This window comes from Dipodomys merriami, unplaced genomic scaffold (assembly GCF_024711535.1).
Source record: "Dipodomys merriami isolate MVZ:Mamm:240054 unplaced genomic scaffold, mDipMer1.0.p SCAF_638, whole genome shotgun sequence".
Lineage (NCBI taxonomy): Eukaryota > Metazoa > Chordata > Mammalia > Rodentia > Heteromyidae > Dipodomys > Dipodomys merriami.
In genome coordinates, this window is record NW_027206222.1 from 507798 (window position 1) to 534559 (window position 26762).

The window sequence follows — 26762 nt, forward strand, 5'->3', positions numbered from 1 at the left end:
GTCTGTGCCTCAGAAAACAATTACAGAACTGAAAATGCATGTAAATATATACATTAAGAATTGTGCTGATTGATACCTCGCACATTTTGTCTTTTACAGCCTGTCAACCAGGGTCGCCACTATCAGAAAGAAATGAACCCACCTTCTCCTTCTAACCCACGGTAAGGAACACTAATAATCTAAAATTTCTAAAACCATATTTAGAAGACTACATTTTTTTCTTGGTTTTATGAAACTGATATACAAAAGTTCCAAGGAGCTTTGGAAGTCTTAATTCATTTTCTTTTACTTCCCTTCTTTTTATTTCTTTCTCTCTTTCTTTCTTTCCTGCCTTCCCTCCTTTCCTTCCTTCTTCCCTTCTTTCTCTTTTTCTTCCTTGTTGGTTCCAGAGTTTGAACTCATGCTTTCAGGACCTCATACTCATTCAAATGGCACTGCCCTACCACTTGAGCCCTACCTCTAGACCAGCTTCTTATTGGTTATTTTGGAGACAGTGTCTAGCAAACTTTTCCCCCTAGAAGGATCCCAAATGCTATCCCTCAAATCTCAGCCTACTAAATAGCTAGTACGACAGACGTAAGCCATCAGCACCTAGCGTCATCTATTTTTCTTATTCCAACTGTGCAGTAATGATAAGTATTCCTAGGTTTAAATCCCTAGCTGGGGTGTTTTGAGCATGTCATATAACATGAAGAAATTCAGGCAAAGTAATCACATCATGGTAGGTATTTTTAAGGACATTCGAATGGGCTAATGTATAAAAACTTCTCAGTTAAGTTCTTAGCACATGGTGAGCTAAAGGTTAATTTATTTCATTAGTACAAATAATGCATTTTAATAAGTATTTGATGTTAAGAACACTTTTAGGCCAAAATATTATACATGCCTTAAATTTAAATTTATCAAGACAGCTAATAAAAATTCAAGTGGTCATTTCTTCCAGAAATCTCAATATTCTTTCAGAACTATCACTGGCATCTGAATCATTTGTCAGTTATGAGAAAAAAACATAATTTTAAATAGAGTAAAAATAAGCAAATCTGATTATACATATGTATCTATTATATAGCTATAAAAATCAGTTTGTCCATTTAAATTAATATCACTTAATCTCTGCAATACACTAGCAATTGAATGAAAAGTTGGTTTATCTTGAACACTAGTTACTAGAATGAATCTCATCATCAAACTACTTAGCCTGATGTTACAGTTTGGCTCTGAAATATCCCCACTGGCTCTTATGTTAAATCCTAGGTTCCTAGCTGGTGGCAATGTGGAAAGTTTAGCATAGGGCCTAGACACAGGGGAAGTATGTCACTGGAGGTGAGTCACTGGGGGGTATCTTGGTCCTGGCCCCTTCCTGTCTCACTGTCTGCTTTCTGTTTGCCATGAGCCTCCTCCACATACTCTAACCACCAAGTACAAAGTGCACAGTACCAAACCACCATGAACCCTCTGAAACTGTGAGCCTTCTCTTCCTTTTTATATTTAAAAAGGTATTTTAACATTCTTAAAATCATATCTCTCTTGGTAGGCAAACTTGTCACTTGCAACCTTGAAGCTCATCCAGATTTATCTGATATTTTTTTCCATATTTGAGTAAGCCTTCTAAGTAACTGGAAACCCAACTTTGGTCCAAATTATAATAACTTCAGAATTTTTAGTCTCAACACATAATAATGATAATAAGAGGTATTAGAAAATGAAACCATGCCTTCACTAAAAGGAGATAGTGGCCTAATCCTTATCTGCATTCTCCACTAACATAGTATATGATCTAAACAAGTCTTTCAACCTTCCCAGATGGCATTTCATAATGTGAACATCAACATGTGTAAAGGAAAGAACCTGAATGATATGCTCTATGAAGTCAATTCCAATTTTATGATTCTGTTCCTTTTATGGAGATTCATTTAGATTTCACTTAGATAAACCAATCCTACCACTGAATGGTAATACTACCTAACTTTGTTTTACTGAACTGTTTCAAAATTAATCCTCATAAATATTAGATAGGTAAATAAATAAATGAATATTTAGATGCATGTGATAGTATATGACTTTTAGTATCTATTTTACAAGGTAATCCCCAAAGATAGAATATCAAAAAGAATGTAAGAAAATTTACAATCGAACAGACAATATATTTTATGAAACCAATTAAATGTTCATACTCCTCATAAAAAGTAATTTATATTTTTATATAATGAAACTAAAAGGACAAATACTAATGCAAAACAAAAATGTGATCCAAACTTCATTTGCTATCAGGTTATCCTCAGATTCCTAGAAAAGTGTTATAAAACTGCCAACTACATGCCTTGGCTTCAGGCTTGGTATATCAGTAGTTTGGAAAATTGATGGAAACATATTGTTGGGCCATAAATGCAGAGATGATGAAATTCTGAGATCTGCATATATCATCATATAAAGTGGCTTAAATCATATGTGTAATTCAGCACTATGGTTCTTCTTAAGATGTGTATTTAGTATATTTCTTGCAAATAATACACTGTGCTTTATATCTCACATTATAAAACTCTATAATTTTACATTAAAAATTAAAATTAAATACCCTGATAATTAACATGAAAAAGATTTGCCTCTAAAGACACCTTCTTGGATAAACATTTAACATGAATCCTAGATGGGAACTTTTATATAAAAAGACTTTTGGAAGTTTTCATATCCAGAACTTAATACCAGAAAAACTGGTGGTTGTAATATGAGTAATAACACAGCAGTGATTGGGGAGGTATATGCACACATGTCCACTAAGAAGACATCAAGATATGCCCTCTGGCAAGTGGATTACTGCATTAGCTTCAGTGAAGTACATGCATCTGCACCAAACAATGAAGAATCTAGCATTCTTAAATTACACATACTCATGAGCCATATATATATACATATTAAGGGAGTCAGCCTTCAACTCACTTCACTAATGTAACAGAACAAAATATCCCCAAAGTCTTTCGTTTACATTTTGCTCTGAAAAGATTTTCATTAGCTTCTTCATTTCATATATTCAGTATTAAATAAAGGTACAGTGCAATGTACTAGGAAGATAAATTTAGGTTTAGAGTTAGCTCTCAGATGAAAACACCTAAAACACTGCATGCATTCATACACTGTTTTCTTCACAATAAAGCCATTTACTTATACTCACAGGGCAGTACTTGACAGTGGAGCAAGGTGGGGTGTAATGGTAATCATTTTCCTGAGAAGATTACAATCTAGGAATGTGTGTGTGTGTGTGCGTGCATGCGTGCGTGCATGCGTGTGTGTGTGTGTGTGTGTATGGTTCACTTCATCACAATCCCTGGTATGGCTAGCTTTGCAAAATATCCATTTTCCCATGCATTGTTGGGCAAGGGGTGCTGTTTCTCATTATATGTTGCTAACACACTGTTATTTAGGCAGTATCTCAGCTGCCAGAGCTCCTGCCTCCCAATCCACTGGTGCTACCTCTTGGGGCACTGACAGCCTTGAGGACAAAGTACAGAAATGGCTAACCTAATCTAATACGATTTAGAGGAGTGGAGGGTTGGAGGAAACAATTTCACAGTTCATTCATGTTGAGAAATGTTTCCTAGCATGTAAACTTGCATGCTGCAAACAGAGCAAAATGGATTCCCTTTGCAGCCTTGAGTCATTTATTTGAAAATGCCATCTATTAGTTCGTGGGGTTAGAGCTGTCCCTTAGACACATCTGTTTATATGTTTAGGTAGATTCTTCAGAACAGCACAAGGTATTTTTTGCTCAGAAATGAATTTTAGGAAATTAGGTGTCATTACATTCTTGTCTGTTCAGATGGATTGCATTAATAACCAGTTTTTTCATTGCAAATAATGATTTGACTTGCTGTTTTACACTCACTGAAAAATTAAGGTGAGGAGGAAATATAGTCACAGGCTTTGTAAGGTTCTAAATGTCTATGGAAATAAAAAATGTATAGAAAATAATTCTAGAATCCCCAAGCAGTAGTGAATGGCATGGTTTTGTAAAGGGTTTGCTTTATGATTTATCACTTATCTGTAGTTTTCTTAAATGTTATGGCAGATTGTGTTAGGGCCCGAATCCTCTGTAGCACTGCCACATGTTTGGGTGATATAAACATACTTATGACTATAATTATCTGATAAAGTCCTTCAGACTTTGATAAATGATTAATAACCAGTGACCTCAAGTTCCCAATAGCTCAGCCAGCCTGACTGAGGCAAGCTGGCTGTCTTTGTAACCTGCATGCACTACTCAGACCAGTCACAGTGGCTTCATTTTTCTTTCTCTCCAGTTGTCAAGACTCTCAATTTCATAGTCATCTTTTCGGTTGCTTAAGCTTCTTCTATCACCAAAGAGAGAAGATATATAGACAAATGACGTCTATAAACTTCGTATTTGATGTTGCTCTTCTAAATGACTAATTTGGATCATTTTTGAGCAAGTTGGATTTCCTCCTTGAGACAAAAGCACAATAGAGGATTTCCTTCTTACCTAAGCCAACATTTCATTCCTCTAAATGTAGCACGTGTGAGTCCTGTTAACTGATCATCTGAATTCTATGTTGACACTTTGCCTGTATAACCAAAGGTACTGATTTTTATTTTTATCATTTCTTTTTATCAGGACTTCATTTTTTTATGCTGGTCTTAGGTTTGAACTCAGGACCTAGGTGCTGTCCCTGAGCTTTCTTTGCCGAAAGCTAGTGCTCTATCACTTGAGCCACAGCCTTGTTTCCAGCTTTTTTTGGTGCATAATTGGACATAAGAGTCTCCCTAACTTTCCTGCCCTACTTGCCAGTCTTGTGAGTAGGAACTCATAATCCTAGTCCCACAAATTCACACCCATTCATTTGAGGGTACTGATTCTCCATGCAGAGCCCAAAGGACCATGTGTTGAAAGTGTGGCCCCCATACTGCTTCAGGGGGATAAAACCTTTATGAAGTGGGCCTAGTTGGATGTTCTTAGGTCTTCAGGGGTGGGATCTTATAGGGATCTCAGACCCTTCCTCTTTCATTGTTTCCTGGCTGCTGTTGCTGAACTAGCCTTTCATATATTTCTACCATAACTCACTCCGTCTCCATAGGCCAGAGCAAGAGCCAAGCAACCATGGACTGAAGCCCCTGAAACCATGAGCAAATCTTTTCTCCTTCTAAGTTGTTAATTTTGGTGGGGGGCAGGAGAGGGCATCGGTCATGGGGCTTGAACTCTGGGCCTGGGTGCTGTCCCTCAGCTCTTCAGCTCAAGTTGAGCACTCTACCACTTGAGCCACAGTGCCACTTCCAGTTTTCTAGTGGTTAATTGGAGATAAGAGTCTCACAGACTTTCCTGCCCAGGATGGCTTCAACTGCAATCCTCAGATCTCAGCCTTCTGGGTAGCTAGGATTACAGGCATGAGCCACTGATGCCCAGTTTAAGTTGTTAATTTTAACAACTTATCACGGAGATGGAAAGCTGAATCTATGTTCCTGTGTTTTATATATATATATATATATATATATATATATATATATATATATATATATATATATATGGTGAAAATAGGCACTCCATCAGTTGTTTAATTGTTACAGGGTTTGAACTCAGGACCTCATGCATGCTGGGCAGGTGCTATACCACTAGAGCCACCCCCACTAGCTCATATTCCCTTTAGTTATTTTTCAGATAGGGTCTTCTTGCCTTTTTCCTCAGGGCTATCTACAGATCACAGTCCTGCTCCTTAGAGCTAGGACCATAGGGAAGACCCCCTTCTACCCCAGCTTATTTGTTGAGATGGGATCTCACTAACTTTTTCCCCAGTCTTTGAGCAATCTCCACCTCCTGATTAGCCAGGATTGTAGACATGAACCTCTATGCCCAGCTTCCATCAGCATTCAAGTTAAGAGAAGATGGAAGTGGGGTGGGGGGGGCGGGGGGGCAGGGGGAGCGGGAAGGAGAGAAAGGCAGTAGGTTCATATGCAGACACCACTGAAATGTTTCATCTTCAATAGTAGCCAGTTAAATTTGTCAGTCTTATCAAGAATTGTCCTTCCTTTGTCTGAAAATAGGAAGACAATGATATTGCCTTGTTTATAACCAAGTAGAGTTACGTTTTTATGAGAGGCTGTTATTACAACTAAGCCTGAATCTAATTCCTAAGTTCACTTCTCAAACTATTTCAAGTCACTATGTATCTTTCTACTAAACAACATGAGCTTCTCTTTTCCTCAAATATTCTAGGCTTGTTCTAACTCTGGAGCTCTGCCTGGAGTTCTTACCCTAGAGGGTTACATAACTGCTTCCTTTTACCTACTCAGATAAACATTACCTCATCAGAGAAGGCCCTCAGTCACTTTCATTACACTGTCTTGATGATTTTGACCATAGTACTCCACAGTCTGATATTTTCTTTGTTTCTTTGTTTTCTGCACACTTCTTTTCCTACCTGGAGCCAAAAATGTAAAATGCATGAGCTAGAACCTTATCTTTGTTTCAAAGAATGCCCCCCACACAGCAAACACTCAAGAACTGTGTTAAAATCATTAGAACTAGCCTCACAAAACCAAGTGTCCCATCTCTCTGCCTAAGCTACATCTCTGTGTGATAAGCTGCTAGTTGGAGCGCATGTGCACTGCAATTATTTTCTTTCTTCAGTATATCCAGTACCTGGACCTATTCTTATTTTAATAAGTAAAACCTTTTCCAGGAATTGAGTTTAAAATGTCCACTGGAAGTTAGCCATAATCGTAAGTCTCTGGTAAATATATCGTTTTAAACCTTTAAATAGATAGTTTGTCATAATTTAATTGCTGTGTTCTTACTGGAAATTGCTTGTCGGTATTAGCCTGTTCATGTCTATCATGAAGTCAGTGGGCCACTTGTAGACATCTGCTTGGGTTGTCACATCAACCCTCACGAGGCTGACAGAATATAGATAGGGAAATGAGAAAAGAAGGGAAAGCTTTGTGTGGATGGATGGATGGATGGATGAATGGATATGTGTGTGTATATATGTGTATATACTATGTGTATATATGACATATGTACAGAGAGAAAGGCAACAGCCTGAACCTGCTGCTCTCTTAAATTCAAGTAACTTCCTGCCCTTCCTGCTAATAAAGAAGGCTTGATTCCACCTGCCTCATTATTGAAATACTTTTAAAACACCTGAGCCCTTCCCCACTTCAGTTCCCAGCATGGCTTTTCTAGCTTTCCAGCTTAGTCCCAGAAAAGCTTTAGTTATACCTAACAGCAAAATTAATTTCCCAAATCATATACTTTTCATCTCTAACCACTCTTTACCCAAGACCCCTGTCTTACATGACTCTAGAAGGCTACAGGGGACCCACCAACTAACCATGAAAATGGACAGAGTTGCATCTGGCAGTACCCTGTCCCATCACTTCTTCCTCCTCTGCCCTTGCCACTTGCTGATCTGCCCAGCCCACTTCCAGTCTTGGTTCTGATCCATTGTTTCACCTGAGCAAGTCTGGTCAGATTGTCTACCTGCCCCTACCTGTCTCGGGCCCTAACCAGCCATCATGGAAGAAGAGTAGGTGTCCATCTTGCAAGATGTCTTTATCTTTGCTTCACTGTTCACTCTCAGACCTGCCTGCCTGAGCTCCAGCCAACATCACTCTCCATTGCCCTCAGTTGAGATGCCTGCCATCACTATGACCTGTCTCTCGTGGGCTACTGGGTCTTAGCTCTTCACCTGGTCTGTTAGTAGTTGGTTTTTATTTCCTTAGATTTCTTTTATGTTTCTATGGCTAGTATAAAAAACACTATATTTTGAAATGATTAAAGTTAAAACAATTTTTCATTTTAGCAATATATTATGTTTGCCAGCATTTACAGCTTCACATTATGCTGTTCATTACCACATAAAAACACACTCAGACAAGTCAAATACTGTACAAGTCAAATGTGCAGTTTCTTTAAAATGACTACAAGGTGAAAAGACAAACAACTTCTATTTGATTTGATTGAATTAACATAAACCTTATTGTTCTATTGACTCCTTTCTTACCCAGTGATTTTAAAAATCCTTTACCCCAGATGCAACTTGGGGATCAGGACAAAAATGTTGGCTTTCTTAATGAGAAAAATATGCATCATATAGATAGCATAGAGATACCATAGAGATACCATAAAGCTACAAATATACCCTATGGATTATATACATAACCATTTTGAAACAGACTGATTAGTATTTCTCATATTTTGCTATAAACAGCTTTTTTGCTTTTTATTTTGCAAATTAACTACAGTGACCTTTAAATTATTACCTGAACACTTGAATCTATAATTCATGAAGCCTAATGGTGATTTGTAGTTGATATACTTTGTTAATCTCTTATATAATACAATAATAAGAAAGCTGGAATTTTATATATTCTCATGATTTTTGTTCTTTCATTTGATTACTTAATACAAGTTAGAAAGGAAAAGCAAAACTTTTTATACTGATCTAATCATTTTTTTAGCAGAATCATTTTTGTATTACCCCTTTGACAGGGAACCAAAAACCCTGAGATATTGCTTGGCCTGAGGTCACTCACATAAGGATGAAAATGAAAAGCTCAGCTTAAATGAAATCACAATATTGCTTTCAATTAAACAATGGTGTTTATGTTAATGAAGCTTTCATCTTTCATGGGAGCAATTCATCCTTAAACTATTAAATGATCTTTTTCTTTGTATGAAGGATTGAGAGTGAAAGGTAAGAATCCATTCACTAGCCACTAGAATTCAAAGAAAATTCCAAGATGGCCACTGACTTGGTGAAGTGTACACTTTCCAACCTCTTTAACAGCACTTTTACTGAAACCAAAAACTGGCTTCTAGAAATACTATTCATTCACATTGGGAGTCCAAGAAAGTTTTAGTTTCTCCTCCCAGAATAATGGAAGAAGTAAGAAACAATACTCATGTGACATTCTCTAAATTTGCTTGTGAATTTCCACATTTCAGTGCTAGCAAAAAAGAAAGTTACAGCCAGGCAACAGTAAATGAAGATCTTATGTATTAGGGAAGGAATGAATCTGTCATTTTGACGGATTGTGAGGCCAAGAGCAGATTAACAGATTACTCATAGTCAGAAGGCAGCTCCGTGTGAAAAATGGGCAGGAAATGGTAAGTGCAGGTTTGTGCTGATTTAATGATATTTTTAAAGTACAATAACATTCTGCTAGTATAATATAATAAAGCACTTGGCTTGCATTTTTTAAATCATCAACATATTTCTGGCTTGACCTTAAAAACATTAGAGGCTATTCTCTGTTAAGATATGTAGCTTTTAAATTAGGAAACAGCATCATTAAAAATACCTTCATTCTGCCCTTCCAGGAAGCATCACTGGCTTTTAAAATTTCTTCTTTCCTAAAGTAGCATCAGTGTTAATTATGTTCTAAGCGTACTAATGCTCCATGTAGTTTTTCTTCAGGAATCTCAATCACCACAAGAAATTATCTTCTAATATCTATTTTCAGTGAAATGCTTAAAAGACACTACTGATTTGTTTTCATTGGTGGTGTTTTTTAGTTTGGTAGTTGAGAATATGGAATATTTATGACTAAACCTACCATGTTTTTTCTACAGATAGTGGATAAAAGTAGGTTACATTTTAATCAACTATTCTGAATCATAGCAAGAAGATGAATTACTTGCTTGGGTTTGTATTGCAAATAGTTGAGAAAACAAAATTTTGAAGAAATTTATATTTTTACATCTATAAATTCAAGATATGAATAGCACACTTTTAGTTCAGTTGACAAGGATGGATTGGCATTGACAAGAATTTTCAGAATAAAGTTTCTCTGATTCCTTTAAATTATTTATATTCTAACATCTTCACATTCAAAAACCAATTTAACAAAAGCTTGGATCATTTCATATTCTCTTCTTTCAGTATGCCAATGATGGCCTTACATAATTACATACAAATACATGCTTGTAGCTAACCTAAGTGCAAATATTTTGAATTCTAGACATGATTATTGTTCAAATTGTGTTTTACAAATACAGTGAAGACATAGAAAATTCAGCATGTTTCATGTTTTCCCTCTTCTAACATTAATGCTTGCAACTTGGAGTAAGTAAATAAGCTAATGTAAGGAGGTAGTATTACTCTTGCTAGAAATTCTGAAATATAGCAAAATACAGCAAAACTTATTTGTATGTTTCTGGCACACTTGAATATTCATCATATGTAGCAGTTTTAATACTATTTGCTAAACACTCCCAGTTCCTCAGATTCTAAGCACACATTTGTAACAAAAGTTCTTAGGTGGAACCAACCAGCCCAAGTAATTCTAATCATTAAATTAGAAGCAAAATGGCTTGTCATTATTTAACATTGACATGTAAACTAAAAGGTTTTAGGAATACATAATACATTGGTTAAAAGCAAATTCTGGGTGGTTCACATCTGTAATCCTAGCTACTCAAGGGGCTGAGTTCTGAAGATCACAGTTCCAATCCAGCCCAAGCAGGAAAGTCTGTAAGACTCTTATCTCCAATTAATCACAAAAAAAGCTGCAAGTGGTAGAATGCTAGCCTGAAGCAAAAGTTGTTTAGGGACAGTGACCAGGCCCAGAGTTCAAGACCCAGGTTAGAAAAAAAAAGGCAGATTCTGTAGTCATAGTGCTGAGTTTTGTAATCTTAGAAAAATATTTAACTTCTTCAAACCCCAATTTAGTTCTCTAAAAGTAGGAAATGCATTTTACTACTTACTGCAAAGTTTATTGCAGGGACTGAAATAATATATGTAACAAGTTTTGCACATGGACTTGCATGTGCATTTCATTAATCTGTAGAAAATTAAAGGATATTAGGAATAAGTTTTCCCCCCAAAGACAGCACAGTTTAAAGGAATCAGAGATCCTAGAGAATATGACGAGATAGTCCAGGGCTATCATACATCTGATACACATTAACACAGTCACTAACATTATTTCTGAGATACAATTCACAGCTTTTTGTAGCCATCCCTGACCTTTGTTCTTGGGAGACATTGCTGGTGAGTCACTATCTCTGAGTACCAATATAAACATAAAATACTTCTCCATAACTTACTCCAGGCAGTAAGTAGTACAGTAGTATCAATTGGGATGTGACTCATAGACTATTTGTCTTCTTTGAACTAGAATTGCCATACATTTAGTTGGGGAGGTTATCAGGCAAGCTATTCCCTGCCCTACAGGATTCTCTCTAACCTTGGAATTTGCATTTTGCTAACACCTCCTAATGTAATCATCATCCTCTTGCCTCTTCTATCAAATTTTGAATTGGGATCAGCACTGCTCCTTCCACATAGTCCTTCAACATAGCTCTGACTCCATTTTCCATATCAGCAGTGATCAGAACCCTGTAACATTCAATGATGGAGGTATGATAGATTTTTCAATTAATGTGATTTCTGCACCTAGCAATGGCAGACTTGTTTGTTTCCACACTGAACTTCCCCTCTGAACCAGAAAAGGCAGACAAAAAATGAAAAATATTTGAGTGAAGCCACTCAGAGCTTCCGAGGCAATGAGAATTTGTGAGACTTTGATCCAAGAGACAAAGCAAGAAGAGGCAGCCTTGCAGATTGGACTACTTCCAGAAACCAGCTGCTGAGACCCTGATCCTTCAATATCAACATTGGAGACATAAGATCTATGGAGCCTACGAAGATCTAGACCAGTCATAAGTTTCAAAATAGTATACCTTATTTAAAAGAGTGGGCTAGGGAATTAAATGATAGATTTCGAATTCTAGCATACCATAGCATAATTTCTCACCAAAAGCAAAGGAATCCCATCCAGAGAAGAATATTTCACAGAAAACTGTTCTTCAATTCATTCAAAATAGAATGTGAGTCACAGATATATAATTTTAAATTTCCTAACCTCACTTAAAAGTAAAAGGACAAGTGAAATAGAATTTAATAATATGTTTAACTTAACCCAGCATATTCAAAATTATCATTTCAACATGTAATGGCTGGGAGAAAAAGTTTTAAAAATCCACCAATTTAGGTTTTTCTATCAGCTTAGGGGTGATCAGGCTCTGTGAATTTACTGGACACAGGAATTTATGTATATAGGTGTATATATAGTTTATGTATATAGGTGTACTCCGTAAGGAGTTGCTCTCCAACCAGCTAGGGTAAAGGTTTACACACCAACTTAATAAGCAAAGTGAGATAGGGCTTCAGTGGGAAAGAATGAAGGTTGTGATAAAGCTGTTAAAAAATCCTTTAGATGTCTAGGCAATATAGGTCATTTCTCCTCTAACTAGATATATCCAATGGGGAGTGGAATTAGCATCTCAGGTTTTACTTTAGTCAGTTAAGAGAAATTAAGATAAAAATTAATTTTTACCTGTTTCAGCTTAATATAGTTTCTATGATTATCTTAGTCTCTATAACTAACAAGGGATTTCTAATGAGATATTTTGCATTTGTTTTCAATACTAAGCCCTTAAAATAAAATAGCGTTTTAAATTACAACCATCTCAAGGCTCAGTAGCCACTAATGACTAGCACATAGAACAACAAAATTCTAGAACACTGAAAAATAATGATCAGGGGTGGGAAAAGATTTCTTAAAGATCTCAGATTTCACTAGCCATAAAGGAAAATATTGATGTATTCAGCTAAGTGTACTTTCTGACATCTCTACATGAATTCAGCTATATTAAAATTAAGTAAAGTGGCTGATACCATAATCCTAGCTACTTGCAAGGCTGATATTCAGAGGATCACAGTTCAAGATCTGCCCAGGCAAAAAGTTGTAGAGAACCCATCTCATCTTTTAACAAAGAGCTTGGCACAGTGACATATTCTTGTCATCTCAGCTATACAGGAAACAAATAGGAGGAAAGGTTCACATACAACATACATAAAGAACCACAAGTCAGTAAGAAAAAAAGAAGCAACACAAAGAAAGGAAAAATAGCTAAGACACTTGAATAGGACATTTCACAAAAATAGACATCCAAAAGACTGGAAGATACATGAAATGTGTGTAAACTCATTAAACATCAGAGAAATGCAAATTAAGAGAAAGTAATAGAGAAGTGTAGTTTGATTAAAATGTAATATATGCATGCCTGAACTCCACGGTGCAATTAACACATACTTGAAAGAGAGAGAGGTAAAACAGGCTCTGTTGGAGAATGGGGGAATGGGGTTATCAGTCTGAACAGGGGAGCCAGTAGAAAGGGTAAAAGGGAGATAAGAGTGAGTTTGATCAGGATACATCATATCTTTATATGGAAATGCCATGAGAAGACTCTCCCTTATGGAACTAAGTAATATAGTGTGATTTTTTTTTCTATTTTGCCTATGCTGGTAGCTCAAGCCTGTAATCCTCACTACGCAGGAGGCTGAGATCTGAGGATTGCAGTTCAAAGTCAGCTAGGGCAGGAAAATCCATGAGATGCTTATTTCCAATTAACTACCAAAAAAAGGTGGAAATGTAGTCATGGCTCAAGTGGCAGAGTCCTAGCCTTGAGTACAAAAGCTCAGTGACAGTGCTCTGGCCCAGAATTCAAACTCCAGGATTGGCACAAAAAAGTTTAAAGGATAAGAAGAGTCGGGGCTGGGAAGGTAGAGTGCTTGCCTTGCATGCATGAGGCCCTGGGTTCGATTCCTCAGCACCACATAAGCAAAAAGAAAAAAGCTGGAAGTGGTGCTGTGGCTCAAATGGTAGAGCGCTAGCCTTGAGCTGAAGAGCTGAAGAGCTGAGGGACAGCGCCCAAGTCCAGAGTTTAGGCCCCACAACAGGAGCCAAAAAAAAGAAGAAGAAGAGTCCACTGCCCCCCATTACAATGACTAAGATTTAAATTCCAGTTTGGGTGAGGATATGGAGTGACTGAAGCACACTGCTAGTGCTGATGGAGTAAAACTGATAAGAGAGCTTTGGAAAACTGTCTAGGCAGCTTCTATACAAGGTGTATATACTCTGCCCTCATATCCAACAACTAATTACCCTTCTAGATATATGATCAGTAGAAAGCATATATATGAGTCAGATAGAGACTGTGAGAAACCACTCTAACCCTCAGAATGGATATTAAGGTTATGTTAAAGTGAAGGCATTTGAGCTATAGAAAATGCAGAAATTTGATCTGAATCTCTCTTACCTGACCTATGCAGAGCCTTTCAAAGATACAGCTGCTATTCCACAAGACGTTTCCTGTGAATTTGGCAAGCAGTGTGAACACAGACATTCCATTAGCATCAAAAGCCCCAATGGAACCTTCTAAACTTTCCCATGGAATCCCTGAAAATCCCTCCCTTTCTTAAATTAGTAAATAATCCTTTATCAGAGATAAAGGAACAACTCCAACTTGATCGACTCCCAAGTGTGCTGTAAAAAAACTTTGTCTCTGCTCCTGATAGTCTGTCTATTGTCAGTTGATTTGTAGACCCTGAACCACTGGACCCAAGCGAGGAGAGGGAAAGTTTTTCCTTACTACATCCGTCCATCCGTGGTGGCCCCAAACTGAGATGGACCATTATTGGCCCATTATCTTTCCATAGTTGGAGGGGGGAAATTGTGATATATTCATACAATGGAATGCTACTTAGTACCCAAAAGCATAAATGAATTTTGCAAATACAATGTATGGGAAAGAAGATGGACAACTGAGGAATCCATATTGTATGTTTCATTTGTATAAAGTTCAACAACCAGCAAACGAATCTGGAGTGTCACCATCTGGGTGATATTTGTGGAGAAGAGAAAGTAATAATTGGGAAAGGAGAAGAGAGAAACATCTGTCTTGTCTCTGGTGATGGTCACTTTGGAGTCATTCATTGCTTTACATTTAGTGTCTATTTACTTTTATGTGGGAATGTTGCACTTTTATGAAAGTTTCTTAGTATGAGTCATTCTAGTAATTCTTACTTTGCTACAGTATGCTCTTTCTGCTACTACAATGTCTTCATGTCCTTTTACCTTTTTGATAATGCAGCATGTAAGCTTTCTATAGAGTGAGGACTGTATTTAGGTTGAATAAAGCATCTGGAGTAATGCTGAATAATTATGATGGCCATAGTAGCCTGGCGACTAGAAAGAATTACTGCATCCCTGGAAAGCTCATTTTACTTACAAGGATGGTCCACACAACAAAGGACTTCTGATTATTTCCTCCTAGATGTTTTAAAACACCATGTCTGTCTAAAAGTCCACTTATCACCCACATCAGTGTTCTATCACAATATTTTTTATTAACTGAAATGCAGCAATACACCCTGCAAATGCTGGGAAATAAATCTAGTCAACTGTATAGCCTGTCAACTTTCTCCAGTTCTTTATTTTCTTGTGCAACCAGCCAATACTGGAGGAAATTAAATTGTCGTTCATTTCACAAAAGTTTCTTTTTAGCATATCATTGTTTTAGTTGACTACTGAACATAAAGGCATAACCAAACTTAGAGAAGAAATTGGAAATCAGAACATAAATACGATATCTAATAATCTGACACACTTAATGATGAAAATGATACCCTGTAGTTATTCTTTACAAAAGCCCAGAAAGCTAAATTAAAGCATTAAGTTAAATCCCACCTCCTCTTCCTGCCCTATTAAATGTCATCATTTCACAGAAAGGTTTGGATAATTTTATTTTGTATTCTAATTTTAAGGCAATTATTCTCTGGATAAAGTTAGAAAAGGCTGCAAAGTTTTCCACTCTTGATTTGCTAATGACTCAGTTACAAAGCACTTAACATGCAGTTGTCTTAGAACTCAGAAAAAGGTGCTATATAAAGATGTTTGACAGTGAATAGTTTTCTATCATTTCAAATAATAATAACTAACTAGTACCTGTGGCAAATTCACCGCATGACAGTGTGCAGCAAGAGTTGACTTTTTGTGTGTGTCTTCATTGGAGAATGTAGTCATTATTCATTTCTACTTCTTAAATGTCTGAATTTGAAAGTTGAATTGAAATGTCCACATCCATGGTATCCATCATAAGAAATCAAATATAAAAGATTTTTGTACTTTATCCTGACCTGACTTTAAATATTTAAGGAAAATTCTCAATTTGCAGCTTTAGCAAATGGCACTACAATGTCACACTTCCCTGTTTAACATTCTGCTTTGTTAATCAAGGAAACCATAGATTGGCTCTTTGCATGTTGATTAAGTTGATTACAGCTGTAGGCCTTGATAGCATTTTTTTCCTAGTGTCTCTAATTAATCAGACAATGCTTGATTAGGTTTTTCTGTTTTGAGGAGATAAACTGACTTCCTTGAGAATTTTTATCCTAAAATGATTCCTCTCTTGTGAAAGGTAAAGGAGAAGTGAGTCACTGCCTAGTTTTCTCTGAGGCTGAGACCTTTTGTCCTCCAGCTACTAGAAAAGGAAAAGGAGGAGTGGGGGGTGGAAGGTCCTTTGAAAGACATTGAAAGATATTAAATGTCTTTTTACAGAAAGAAGTTTTGCCCAGTTTCTTCTCTGTGGCAAAGGAGAAAGTTGTCTTCTAACTTCTCACAGCAACCATTCTTGTCGCAGAATTGTCATATCTAACATTGGAGAGTTCAGCCTAGGATCCATTGTCCTTTAATAACTAGTTTCTTGAAGACATGTGTGTTTGTTTAAATCAACCACTTTTTTTTCTTTGTCATACCTATAGATAAAGCCACTGTTGTTCATGCAAATAAAAACCTGACACTTCTAGAATTAGTAAAGACCCAAAATATTCAGCCTTCATCATGGAGTTCATTTCTGCAGTGGAGAAGGGTACTAGGATCAACTTAGATGGTACTAGGTGACACTGAGGAAGACAACCTATTTTCTTTTCTTCCTCTCCCCCACTGGTTGAGGAACCAGTCTAGCACCTATGGCCAGTAATCACTTACCACCTAAAACACTGGTTTTAGATAGTTCTAAAATGTGCTTCAGAAGTCTGGTAGAGCTTGTTCCATTAGAAGCGTTTGAAGGAAGACATTCCACCTTTAGAAATAAAGTCTCTAGGGCTGGGGTGTTAGCCAGTGGTAGGGTACTTGCCTAGCATGTTCAAGACCTGAGTTTCATCCACACCAAAACAAATAGTAACTGTAGAACAAAAGCAAAGTGTTCAATCACTTTCAAAATGTACAAAGTAAAAACCAAGTCTTATACTTTGTACCGTCCCCCCCAACTTTTCTACTGGCAGGTGTGAAAATGGTTAAAAGGTTCTTGGCCGGTCTTCACAAGTTTCCTATGTTTGTATTAGAACTCAAAAAATATATTTCATATACATTTTTAACATAAAGGGGTAAGATCATTCTGTTCCACAACCCACTTATAAATTTTTCCAGAACAAATCGTAGGTGTCTTTCTGAATTCGCACATATAAACAGACCACACTTTTTTTTAGCTTCTAGAAAGTTTGTCCCCATTTAGATATATATATATAATGTATTCAGTCTACTTTCTGTGAATGGACGTTTAGGTGGTTTCCAATCTTTTCTTATTGTAGATAGTGCTGTAATAAACATCCTCGCTCACATATCTTTGTGAGTTGGAAAAATATGTGTTTATAATAAATTTTTTTGTAGTAGAGGAACCATTTGCTCAAAACAATAGATATCAGGTCATTCACCAACTAATAGTCTTACTCACAGTGCACAGTAGCCCAACTCAGTCTTACTCAGAGTTTAATCAGACTTTAGAACTGATTCTTCTGGATTAAATCCTTTCACTAAATCTCCAGTGCCTCCAGAACCTCCTGCTTTTTTCAGTAACTGACTCATTAAATGCATATATATACCAGTTCCCATCATCATTTCACACTGCTTTACGTACCCAAGCTCCCTTATACCTTTGTACTGTGGGGAGTGTGTGTCTTTTCTTTTACCTTGCTGCCACATTCTCATCCTTCAGGAATAACCCTTTCTTGACTTTTGCTAGTCAGCCTTCCCTGGACTAGTCTCCCAGATCCCTATGTTCCCTGGACCAATTCCTAATTAACACTTACTTTACTCTTATAAATTTTGGTCCAAATATCTATTCCAATAAGGTGAATTCTTCAAGGGCAGGAACTATGTCTTATCGTATTCAATATTCAACATAAAGTCTGCAACACTACAGGGGAACATATATTAAATTTAAAGTTATAAAAGAGCTGATAATAGAATAGAATAGAGAAGGAAAACTGTCTTCTATGCTGTCTCTAGTAGGTATTATTGTTCATGTGTTGTAGTTGAATTTGATGTCTGATGCCTGGATTTGTGTCCCTAGAGTTGAATTATCTGCCATATCTAATGGGGCAATGTCTAGAAAATGATCCTATGATGCTATGTCATCAATATTTTCTTAACCCAAGGGGAAATACTGTCAAGCCAGAAAAATATTCAGTTCTGCAGAGAACATAAAGCATATTTAAATGAGTATAAAGAAGTTAATGCTTTTTGTGATTTCTTGAAGCATAGAGCATTTGTTGGGAGCTCAGTCCTCTTTGCTTTATAGATTTTCTGACAAAAGATATGGGCAGGAGAAGTGATTGTATAGAGGCTAGGAGAATGATTTCCCATTTGTATGAGTGCTTATTATATGTCTCCAAACGAACCTGGATTGATGTGAAATGAAAATACTGCAGTTGTTTATGCATATCTTTTCCAACTTGAAAGAGATGTGAGTCTACTACAGATGTTACCATAATGTAAACATGTACTGGGAGTACTTTTAGTCAGGAAGGAGAAGAAATTTTTGGCAAGCATAATTCTCATGGCATCCCCAACTATTTGCCTTTTCAGATTTTTTGTTGTTCCTCCTGTTGCTCTCAAATCATGTTCTCCTTCCCTTCTTCCTATAGGATCTTCTTCAGAGTGTATCAGCTGTCCAATCTGGCTCTCATATGCCATTCTCTTGTAGCCTTGGCCTTCCTACAATTATTCATTCATTCATTCAGCAAAAATTGAGAATCTAATACTTAAAGAAGACAGACAAGACTGCCTGCTCTGTGAGCTTAGATTTGGTGGAAAGATATACATAACTCAATCACACAGCTAAGTGGATAATTACACACTGAGATGACTGTCAAGAAATCACAAGGGATTTTGTCCAAATACATTCTTTCATCTCTGTAGGTCTATAGTCCTACATTCTACATCCTTCTCTTTGCCCCCAGAGAAGCTACTGGGCATATAACTATATCAATAACTCCATTGCTTTCTGCTTCTGATGGGCTTCAGCCAATGGAAATGAGAGGAGAACAAAGAAGGAAGTTAGGGTTGCTTTTCCTATGTTCCCTCTGTATAAAACTAACTCAGGCTCACTGCAAACCTTGGCCCAAAATCTCAGCTTTTTCAAACAGGCCCTCCAAATCTTTTGCTTTCTGGATTCTGATCATCTTTCCTCATCCTTTAAAGCCTAGAGGGGGCAACCACCCTGGTGGTCTATATTATCCTTTGTGCTTTCCCTATACCTTGCTCACCTTTATAATGAGTCCTTTCTTAATCTTTCTTAAGTCATCCTAATTTGAGTATGCCAAGTTTTTCCTGCTAGGGTGTCCACTGGAGGCCTAGAACTCAAGCAACAATCTCTGAAGTAACAGGTAAGCTGAAAGCTGAAGGCTAAAGAGAGTCAACTCGTACATTGTAAGAAAAATAGACTAAGGATATGGTTTTCCTTGTGAAGCCTGAGGATCATTTGTGGTAACAGTGAGGAGAAGGAAGAAAATGGGAGGAGACATAGTAAAGACTATAGCATGTAAGGCTTTAAACCAAGACTTTTGAGATTTTACTTCAAGTTCACTCTGGATTGGGAAGGAGTAAGCAAGAGGTGCTAGAGGATTGGACTAGGACGATGATGATGTTGATGGCTTTGGAAATATACCAACACATTTGAGAACTTAGGCTAGGACTTAGTAATAGATACCTAAATACAGTATTTCTAGCACATGTTTGTACTACTAAGAACTCAGACTCTTCTTGTGTCAAACTTCTACTTTATCTCATTCCCTGTTTCCACATTTCATTCACTGGTGTCTCTACTGTTTCATCCCCTCCCCCACCCCTGTATCCAGACTGAAAAGTCTTTTGTTTTCTTTTTTAAACTAGCTTCCTTCGTGTGACAGGAAATATGGTCACCAGGAGCATCGGAGTTTCACTTCTTTCAGCTACATCTTCATCGGAATACTGCCTCTGTTTTTCAGATCTAGTTTGGGAAGACCTAGTACAATCAATTGATTTATAGGTTCATATAAGAACTACATGAAGCCAGAACAGTATGATTACAAGTGATTAAAATTCAGATTTCTCTCATGAGGAGTAACCAAATGAGTCTCACCAAGTATTAGTAAAGATGTCCAAACAGGGCAGTTGTGAGGGAAAAAAATCAAGGTATATCCACATGGTAGAGCAATAGATAGATGGGACAAAGACTGAGGAAGTTCTATGAACTACTGTGGAATTCTCTGGAGGGTATTTTGTAAGCTATAGCAGAAGGAAACTACACAGAGTATTCACTATGTGGAAAATGAACTATGCAACTTGTGGGTAGGGATGGGAGGAAGAAACTGGGGAAAGAAAAGGAAAGGGGTGACATTGTTCAAAAAGAAATGTACTTACCTAACTTATGGTGACCCCTCTGTACATCTTAATAATAACAATAAAATTATGTTTTTTCTAAAAGCAAATAACAGAAAGTACAAAAGAATTACTATAGCATGCTACCTTTTGCATAAGAAGACAAATTTTTTAAAGAAATGCATGTGCTTATTTTTTGCATAATATGACTCTTGCCTGAATATACCTTTCTGTGTATTTTTAACTTAAATTGTTAATGTTTTATGTATACAACCACTTTTAAAATAGAAACCAGCAAGAAAGGAAGAAAGAAATCATTTAAATGTAAATGTTTAATTTTCAGACTATGCAATAGTTGACAACACTTAATGACTTGCTAACTCCATAACAAATATGGAGTAATTGGAATCTTGGTGAAGGATATACAGAAGGTCTTTTTAATCTTGACACTTCTCTATAAATCTGGGATTATTTAATCACAGGAAAAAGAGAAACCTGTACTCTCCATAGTTATTATTGAGGAGGAATAACCCTAACAAAATCATTGCCCTGAGAAGTAACTATTTTGCTTTTCATAACACGTTCACAATAGTCACCTGTATATCCCTCACTCTGTGGACCAAGAGAGTTAGGCACACCTACTGCCATGATGTAGAGTTCCTGTGCCGTAGCTGAGTTGTCATAAGATGATAGCATTTTTTTTCTTTTTTTATTGAGTGATGAGGTCCTGGCTGGTAATTTGTATATGACCTCGTAATTTTCTATAATGTGGGAATTTTTTTTGCTTGCTCCAATTAAATGGATGAAATAAAAGGTACTTATCAGAAAATGCCCTATTAGCTTGGAAGTAAGTCAGTGACAAATACCTTCTGCTGCCCTTCATGTATTATGATGAAATTCAATTACACAGCATGCTCACCCCTCACTTCACCAGCCATAATCTAGTGATGGCTATGGTGAACAATGAATGAAAGTCTCAAAAATAGTGCAAATAGGAATTGAGTAATTTTTATAGTGAAGTACTTTTTATACTGACAAATGTGGCTTGCAAGGAAAATTCAGCTGTATGAGCTGGTAGTCATTCAGTGCTTTACTGGTGTAAGTCTTAAATACCTAAAACCTTACTTCAGTTTATCATTGTTGGTAAGACCAGTGATCTTCACTGAAAATGGTGCCATAACTGAAATTTACTGAAGGATGACTGTGTATCCAGACCCATACCAAATGTTTGACATCCACTTAATCCTGACAACCACACTCTGAAGCATTGTCATTATCTTCCTTTTGCAGGTGAAGAATGGCAATATTAAGTGACTTAGCCAAGTTCTTACTCTTAGAAACTTGGGGTCTGCCTTGGACTTCAGAGCTTGTGTTCTTGGCTCTTGACTGGGAATATATTTCACGGTAGATAAAGAATAGGAAATACAGAAATTTAGACAGATTTGGACATGCTCTTTTCAAGAAAAAAACAAGTAAACAATGCAGGTTGCAGTATCCATGAAGAAATAGAATTCATACTGGAAAATTCTATATATTCCCCTGCCTACTCTTCTACACCTAAGAAGCTCAGAGGAGCAAGTTTACAGATCGGAAGCAGAGCACACAGTAACATGACTTTGGAAGTCACCAACCTGGGAAGCCTACCTATGCTATTCCCTAAAGGGAACAAGAGACTGGGAAAATGGAGAGGGAAGGAGAGTTAAGAGATCAGAGCATGTGGTTGGAAGCTTGAGCAGGGAATGCAGGAAGGGCTTACAGGAGAACTTTTACATTAATGAGTTCTTTGAGGCCCAACAACCCCCTCTTCCCCTCTGTTGCCTTCTGCTGTTCTACAGCCCACTGTTAATATGAATCTCCCCACCCCGAGCCCCTGTAGTAATTCCATGGCAACTCCAAGATTGACTTCTGACTGGAGTTATGTGGGGAATGTTGCCATCCATGCCACATTAACATGGACCATTGTCAGACTTTCTTACCCAAAGAACATAAGCAACACTATTTCTATTTCTGAGTTACTGAAATAATTTTTATGTAAGAAAAAAATCATGCTACTATTTAATGTAATAGTAATAAACAGAAATAGTAGCATTTAATAAATTTATCAAGCAACTGGCTAGTTGTGACTGATCTCCATATTAACAATTTATAAGATGGAATAATAATATCTTAGACTTCTTGAAGGGTGTCCAGATGGATGAAGAAATATTTCTCTGCAGAAGCTTCAGGAAGAGTAGTAAAATTGCAGGAAAAACAAAAGCTATATAAGGAATTAGTGTGTTGTTCATTTATTTTACTTTATTTTTAGGGACTGGTTAAGCATGTTGAGCCCACCAATTGTTCCTCCCAGCCAGCAGTCAGCAGAGCAGAACCTGGATTCCTCTGGAAGTATGAGTGCTCAAGGTAGGAATATGAAAAATTGTATGCATACAAAAACAATGCTCTAAATAGAGAAAATAAGCCACTGCCCTCATTAATGTTGATCACTTAGGTTTATACATCCAAAATGACTCACTTTTTAGAGTGGTGAGTTCGTTCCCTACATAGAATATAAAGAAATTGCTAGTGTTCTTCTACAAGTTGATCCTAGGGTAAAATATCATCTAAGGCATAAATTCCTGGCTTTGGTTTCAATGACCTTCAATTGAATTCAAGCTCTACTAATTCCCACTGTGTGACCTCTAGGACTTTGAGTTATTGCCTGTGTAAAATAATACCAATACTAGATAGTTCCCATCTGCTACTTTCTTATGAAGATTCAGTGAGGTATTAATGATGCTTTACTGTGTGAGCTCTTAGAATAGTGCCTACCAGATTCTACTTATTGGAATGATTATAAAGCAGAGCCAGTCTTCCACATCACTGAGAAACAGCCACACACAGCATGATGATGTTTCAGCCAACATCATATATGATAATGATCCCATAGGCTTTTATTGGAGCTGAGAATTTCCTATCACCTAGTGATGGCATAGCCATCATAATATCACACTGTCCTGCATTGGTTACATGTATGTGGAGATGCTGTTATAAACAGAGCTGTCTGCCAGTAGCAAGAAACTACATTACCATATAATTATGTACAGCACATGACACATGATGATAATATGACTGTCACTGCTACACTTTTGTCATTATGTTAGAATGTACTACTACTTCCACAACAAAGAAGTTTACTGTTAACCAATATGCCATGCCACACCAGCAGCAGACTCAATTCACCACGTCGTGTGGTTGAAATATAACTTCTTGGTTTCCATAAGCAGCAGCCACCTTTATGATAGCCACACAGCAACAAAATTGAGTAACATTGTAGTTCTCAGAACATATCCTCATCATTAAGTGACACATGCTTGTACACGTTTTCCATAATGCAGAGACACAGATTTTGTTCATTGAAGTAAAGCTATCACATCAATATGATAAGTAGTAGCAATGTAGACGCCAGATGGAAGCAGTAAGGAAAGTGTCCCATTGTGGGCAAGAGCCATGAAGATGAAGTTAGCTTCTGGTTATGAGGAGGGGCTTGGTTACTGTCTGGAATACAAGGTAGAAGAACACAAAAGAATCTTTGGTGAAAACTGAGGGGCTGAGAGGGGAGGTGCAGGGGTGAGGTCAAGTTTATAATTGGAATAACAAATTACCTCAAGCAGGATTCACTTAGACAATACCTAAAGCTTAAAAAACAGGAAAATGTCCAACAAAAGTGCCAGATTATCGAGTTTGGGTTTGTTTTTTGTTTTGGTTATTTTTCTTAACTGCTCCAAGGAGGAAGTGGAGCTTCCCCATTTTTCTTCAAGTATGGAAAGTTCCAAGTGAGAGCTCATACATCTGAGTTGCACATTTTGGTCACCCAGGGGATGGAGATGTCTCTGTGATTTACTGTGTGAAATAGATTATGCCCCTCAAATTGGGAATCTTTGTAGAGGTGCACATTTATAATTACTTATGACAGAAAAATAGAATCTTGGCTGTCAGGAGGAGACCTTGCTGTGAAGGAACAAATAATATGTTATGTTAAGTGTCCTAAATAAGCCACAGCAACTGAGAGTGTGGTCCTTGAGTAAAGGCACCCAAGATAGATATTAGTAATAAGTGGCTAGAAGAATATCTTAAAGTCTCCATTTCAAAGCTCCGTTCTGGCAGCACGAGCTCCACTATGTTGAAGGTAAACAGAACTTCCTCTGAGAACAAATTATATTCAGAGGATTGTGGAAATGTTCTGGCCAGTGTTAATCAGATCAGAAGACCCTTCTGTCTGTCACCCTTAAATTTTTCATCGGCCCCTGTCCTTTTTTTCATGTGCTTGGGTAGTTTGTAGTTCATTTATACCATCAAAAACTACTGTTTCCTATTTGGTTAATCATGCGTCATACAGCCTAGTGCAGTGAGTACTGACCTATACACTGAGATAGAGTTTTCCTCCATCCCTATAAAGTGTTTGTCAAACAAAAATAATGGCTCACATTTCCAGTTCTTATCATCAAAAGGGAAAGGGAAGTATGGTTGTGGGCAGTCTGACTCTTCCTTCAAGTTTCTGTTGCACAGCACCATTCATTTAGTGCTTACTGTATGCCAGAGTCTGTGCTAAACTGTTACATTTAGCCCTCACAACATCACTATAAGAAAGATAACCCTGTATATGTTCTCCAGTGTACCTGTGTGACAGCTGAGGAAACTGAGGCACAAAGTTTTTTTTTTAATTGTATTTTATTTTATTTGAGAACATACTGTACAGGGGGGCTACAATTACATGGGCAGGATAATGCATACATTTCTTACCAAGCATTGCAGCCTCCTCCTTTGTTTACCCTTCACTTCTGAGGCACAAAGTTTTTAAGTCACTTTCCCAAGATCCTGCAACTACAAAGGCAGAAACCTGGGGCTAGGATTTGAACTCAAGCAGCCTGGCCCCAGAGCCCAACAACTATATTTTTGAGTTTTGAACCAAGTTGATAGACTACCTCCTCAAAGAACAATAAATAAAACTAGTGATTGGAAAGCATATTTTCCATAGGTATTTTTCTCAAGCGCTAAATGCCTACCTCTTAAAGAGAGACAGACAGACAGACAGACACCAGCTGTTACTGTTTCAGCCCTGGACATTCCTGCTTATTAGAAATGACAGCCACATTTGAAACGATACCAGCCATAGCCAAAGGGGGGGGGGCTGAATAAAGCCCAGTCATTGAACCATGGTTCTACCCAGCCTCGGTCCTCGTATGTAGCAATCTCCTTACACTAGGTTTCCCACAGAACCTCATCTAAGTTGCTCAGAACATCTATGGTGTCCTCTCATTTCACTCTCTAACATTTTCACAGGTGGTCAATCTTGATTTTTTTTATTGGTTTCTGTCTTTCTTCCTGAGTTTAAGAGCAGAGATGGATCTCTAGTCCTGATGCAACTGCTGGCATGTATTAGAATTTCTAAATTCTCAGAAGAAAGCCAGAGGACAGAAAGGGAGGGAAGGGTGGTAAGAAATATTCTTTAACTGGCCATCTCTTATACCAACCATAAAACAAAAAAGGTAGGGAAGATCATAGAAATGTAACCTTCAGTTTGCCCTCTCATTGTGATACAGTTGACATATTTCTAGAGTCCAAACACATCAGTATTGGCCTTAAGTTAATACATTTCTAGCAATTAGAAAGTTAAAGATGATGTGAGGCAACAGGTCTTAAACTTCATTTATAAGCAGAATTTTATAATATATTAGGATTTTTTCAAGCAAAATCTTCTATGAAGTCCTAATATAAAAGAGATAAAAGCTGAGCTTTTCAGACTAAAGGGAGAGTTAAGATCTCACAACTCTGCCCTGGGCCTCTAGTGAACCAGTTACAAATACTAGTGTCCTCAATTTGCTTAAAGAGGTAAGTAACTAAACCAAGGTCAAATGTCCAGACAGTGCTCAAACTAGGACACCATGCCTTTCTGCTGAACCATTTCTCTGGTTTGTGAGCACGATTTGTGTGGGCTAATTAACAGAGAAATTGGACCACCCATTTTCAGTCTTAGGTTAGAGACAACAGTTATATTGGGCCTAGTGGCATACATCTATAATCCCAGCCTTCAGGAGGCTAAGAAAGGAAGCTTATGAGTTCAGGGCCTGCCTGGGCTATATACTGAGACCCTGTCTCAAAATAAAACGAAGTTAACATTAATTCCTCCTTCTTGTGTTCTGTCTGGGCTTATATGTGCACGTCAGTTCTCACCACGGACTACAAGCAGTGAGTACTGTTATTAACCTCCACATAATTCACTTAGATCAGTG

The 26762-nt window shown here is 37.3% G+C and overlaps 1 protein-coding gene across 6 annotated transcripts in view; it reads left to right on the forward strand.

The window, feature by feature from the left end:
- Nucleotides 1–26762, forward strand: part of LOC138815316 (protein CFAP20DC-like) — a 200762-nt gene that overhangs the window by 163990 nt on the left and 10010 nt on the right. For all 6 annotated transcript variants that reach the window (XM_070004655.1, XM_070004659.1, XM_070004660.1 and 3 more), the window contains 2 exons: nucleotides 100–161; nucleotides 22799–22893. In XM_070004655.1, coding sequence (XP_069860756.1) covers nucleotides 100–161; nucleotides 22799–22893 — 157 coding nt within the window. The remainder of the gene's footprint in view (nucleotides 1–99; nucleotides 162–22798; nucleotides 22894–26762) is intronic.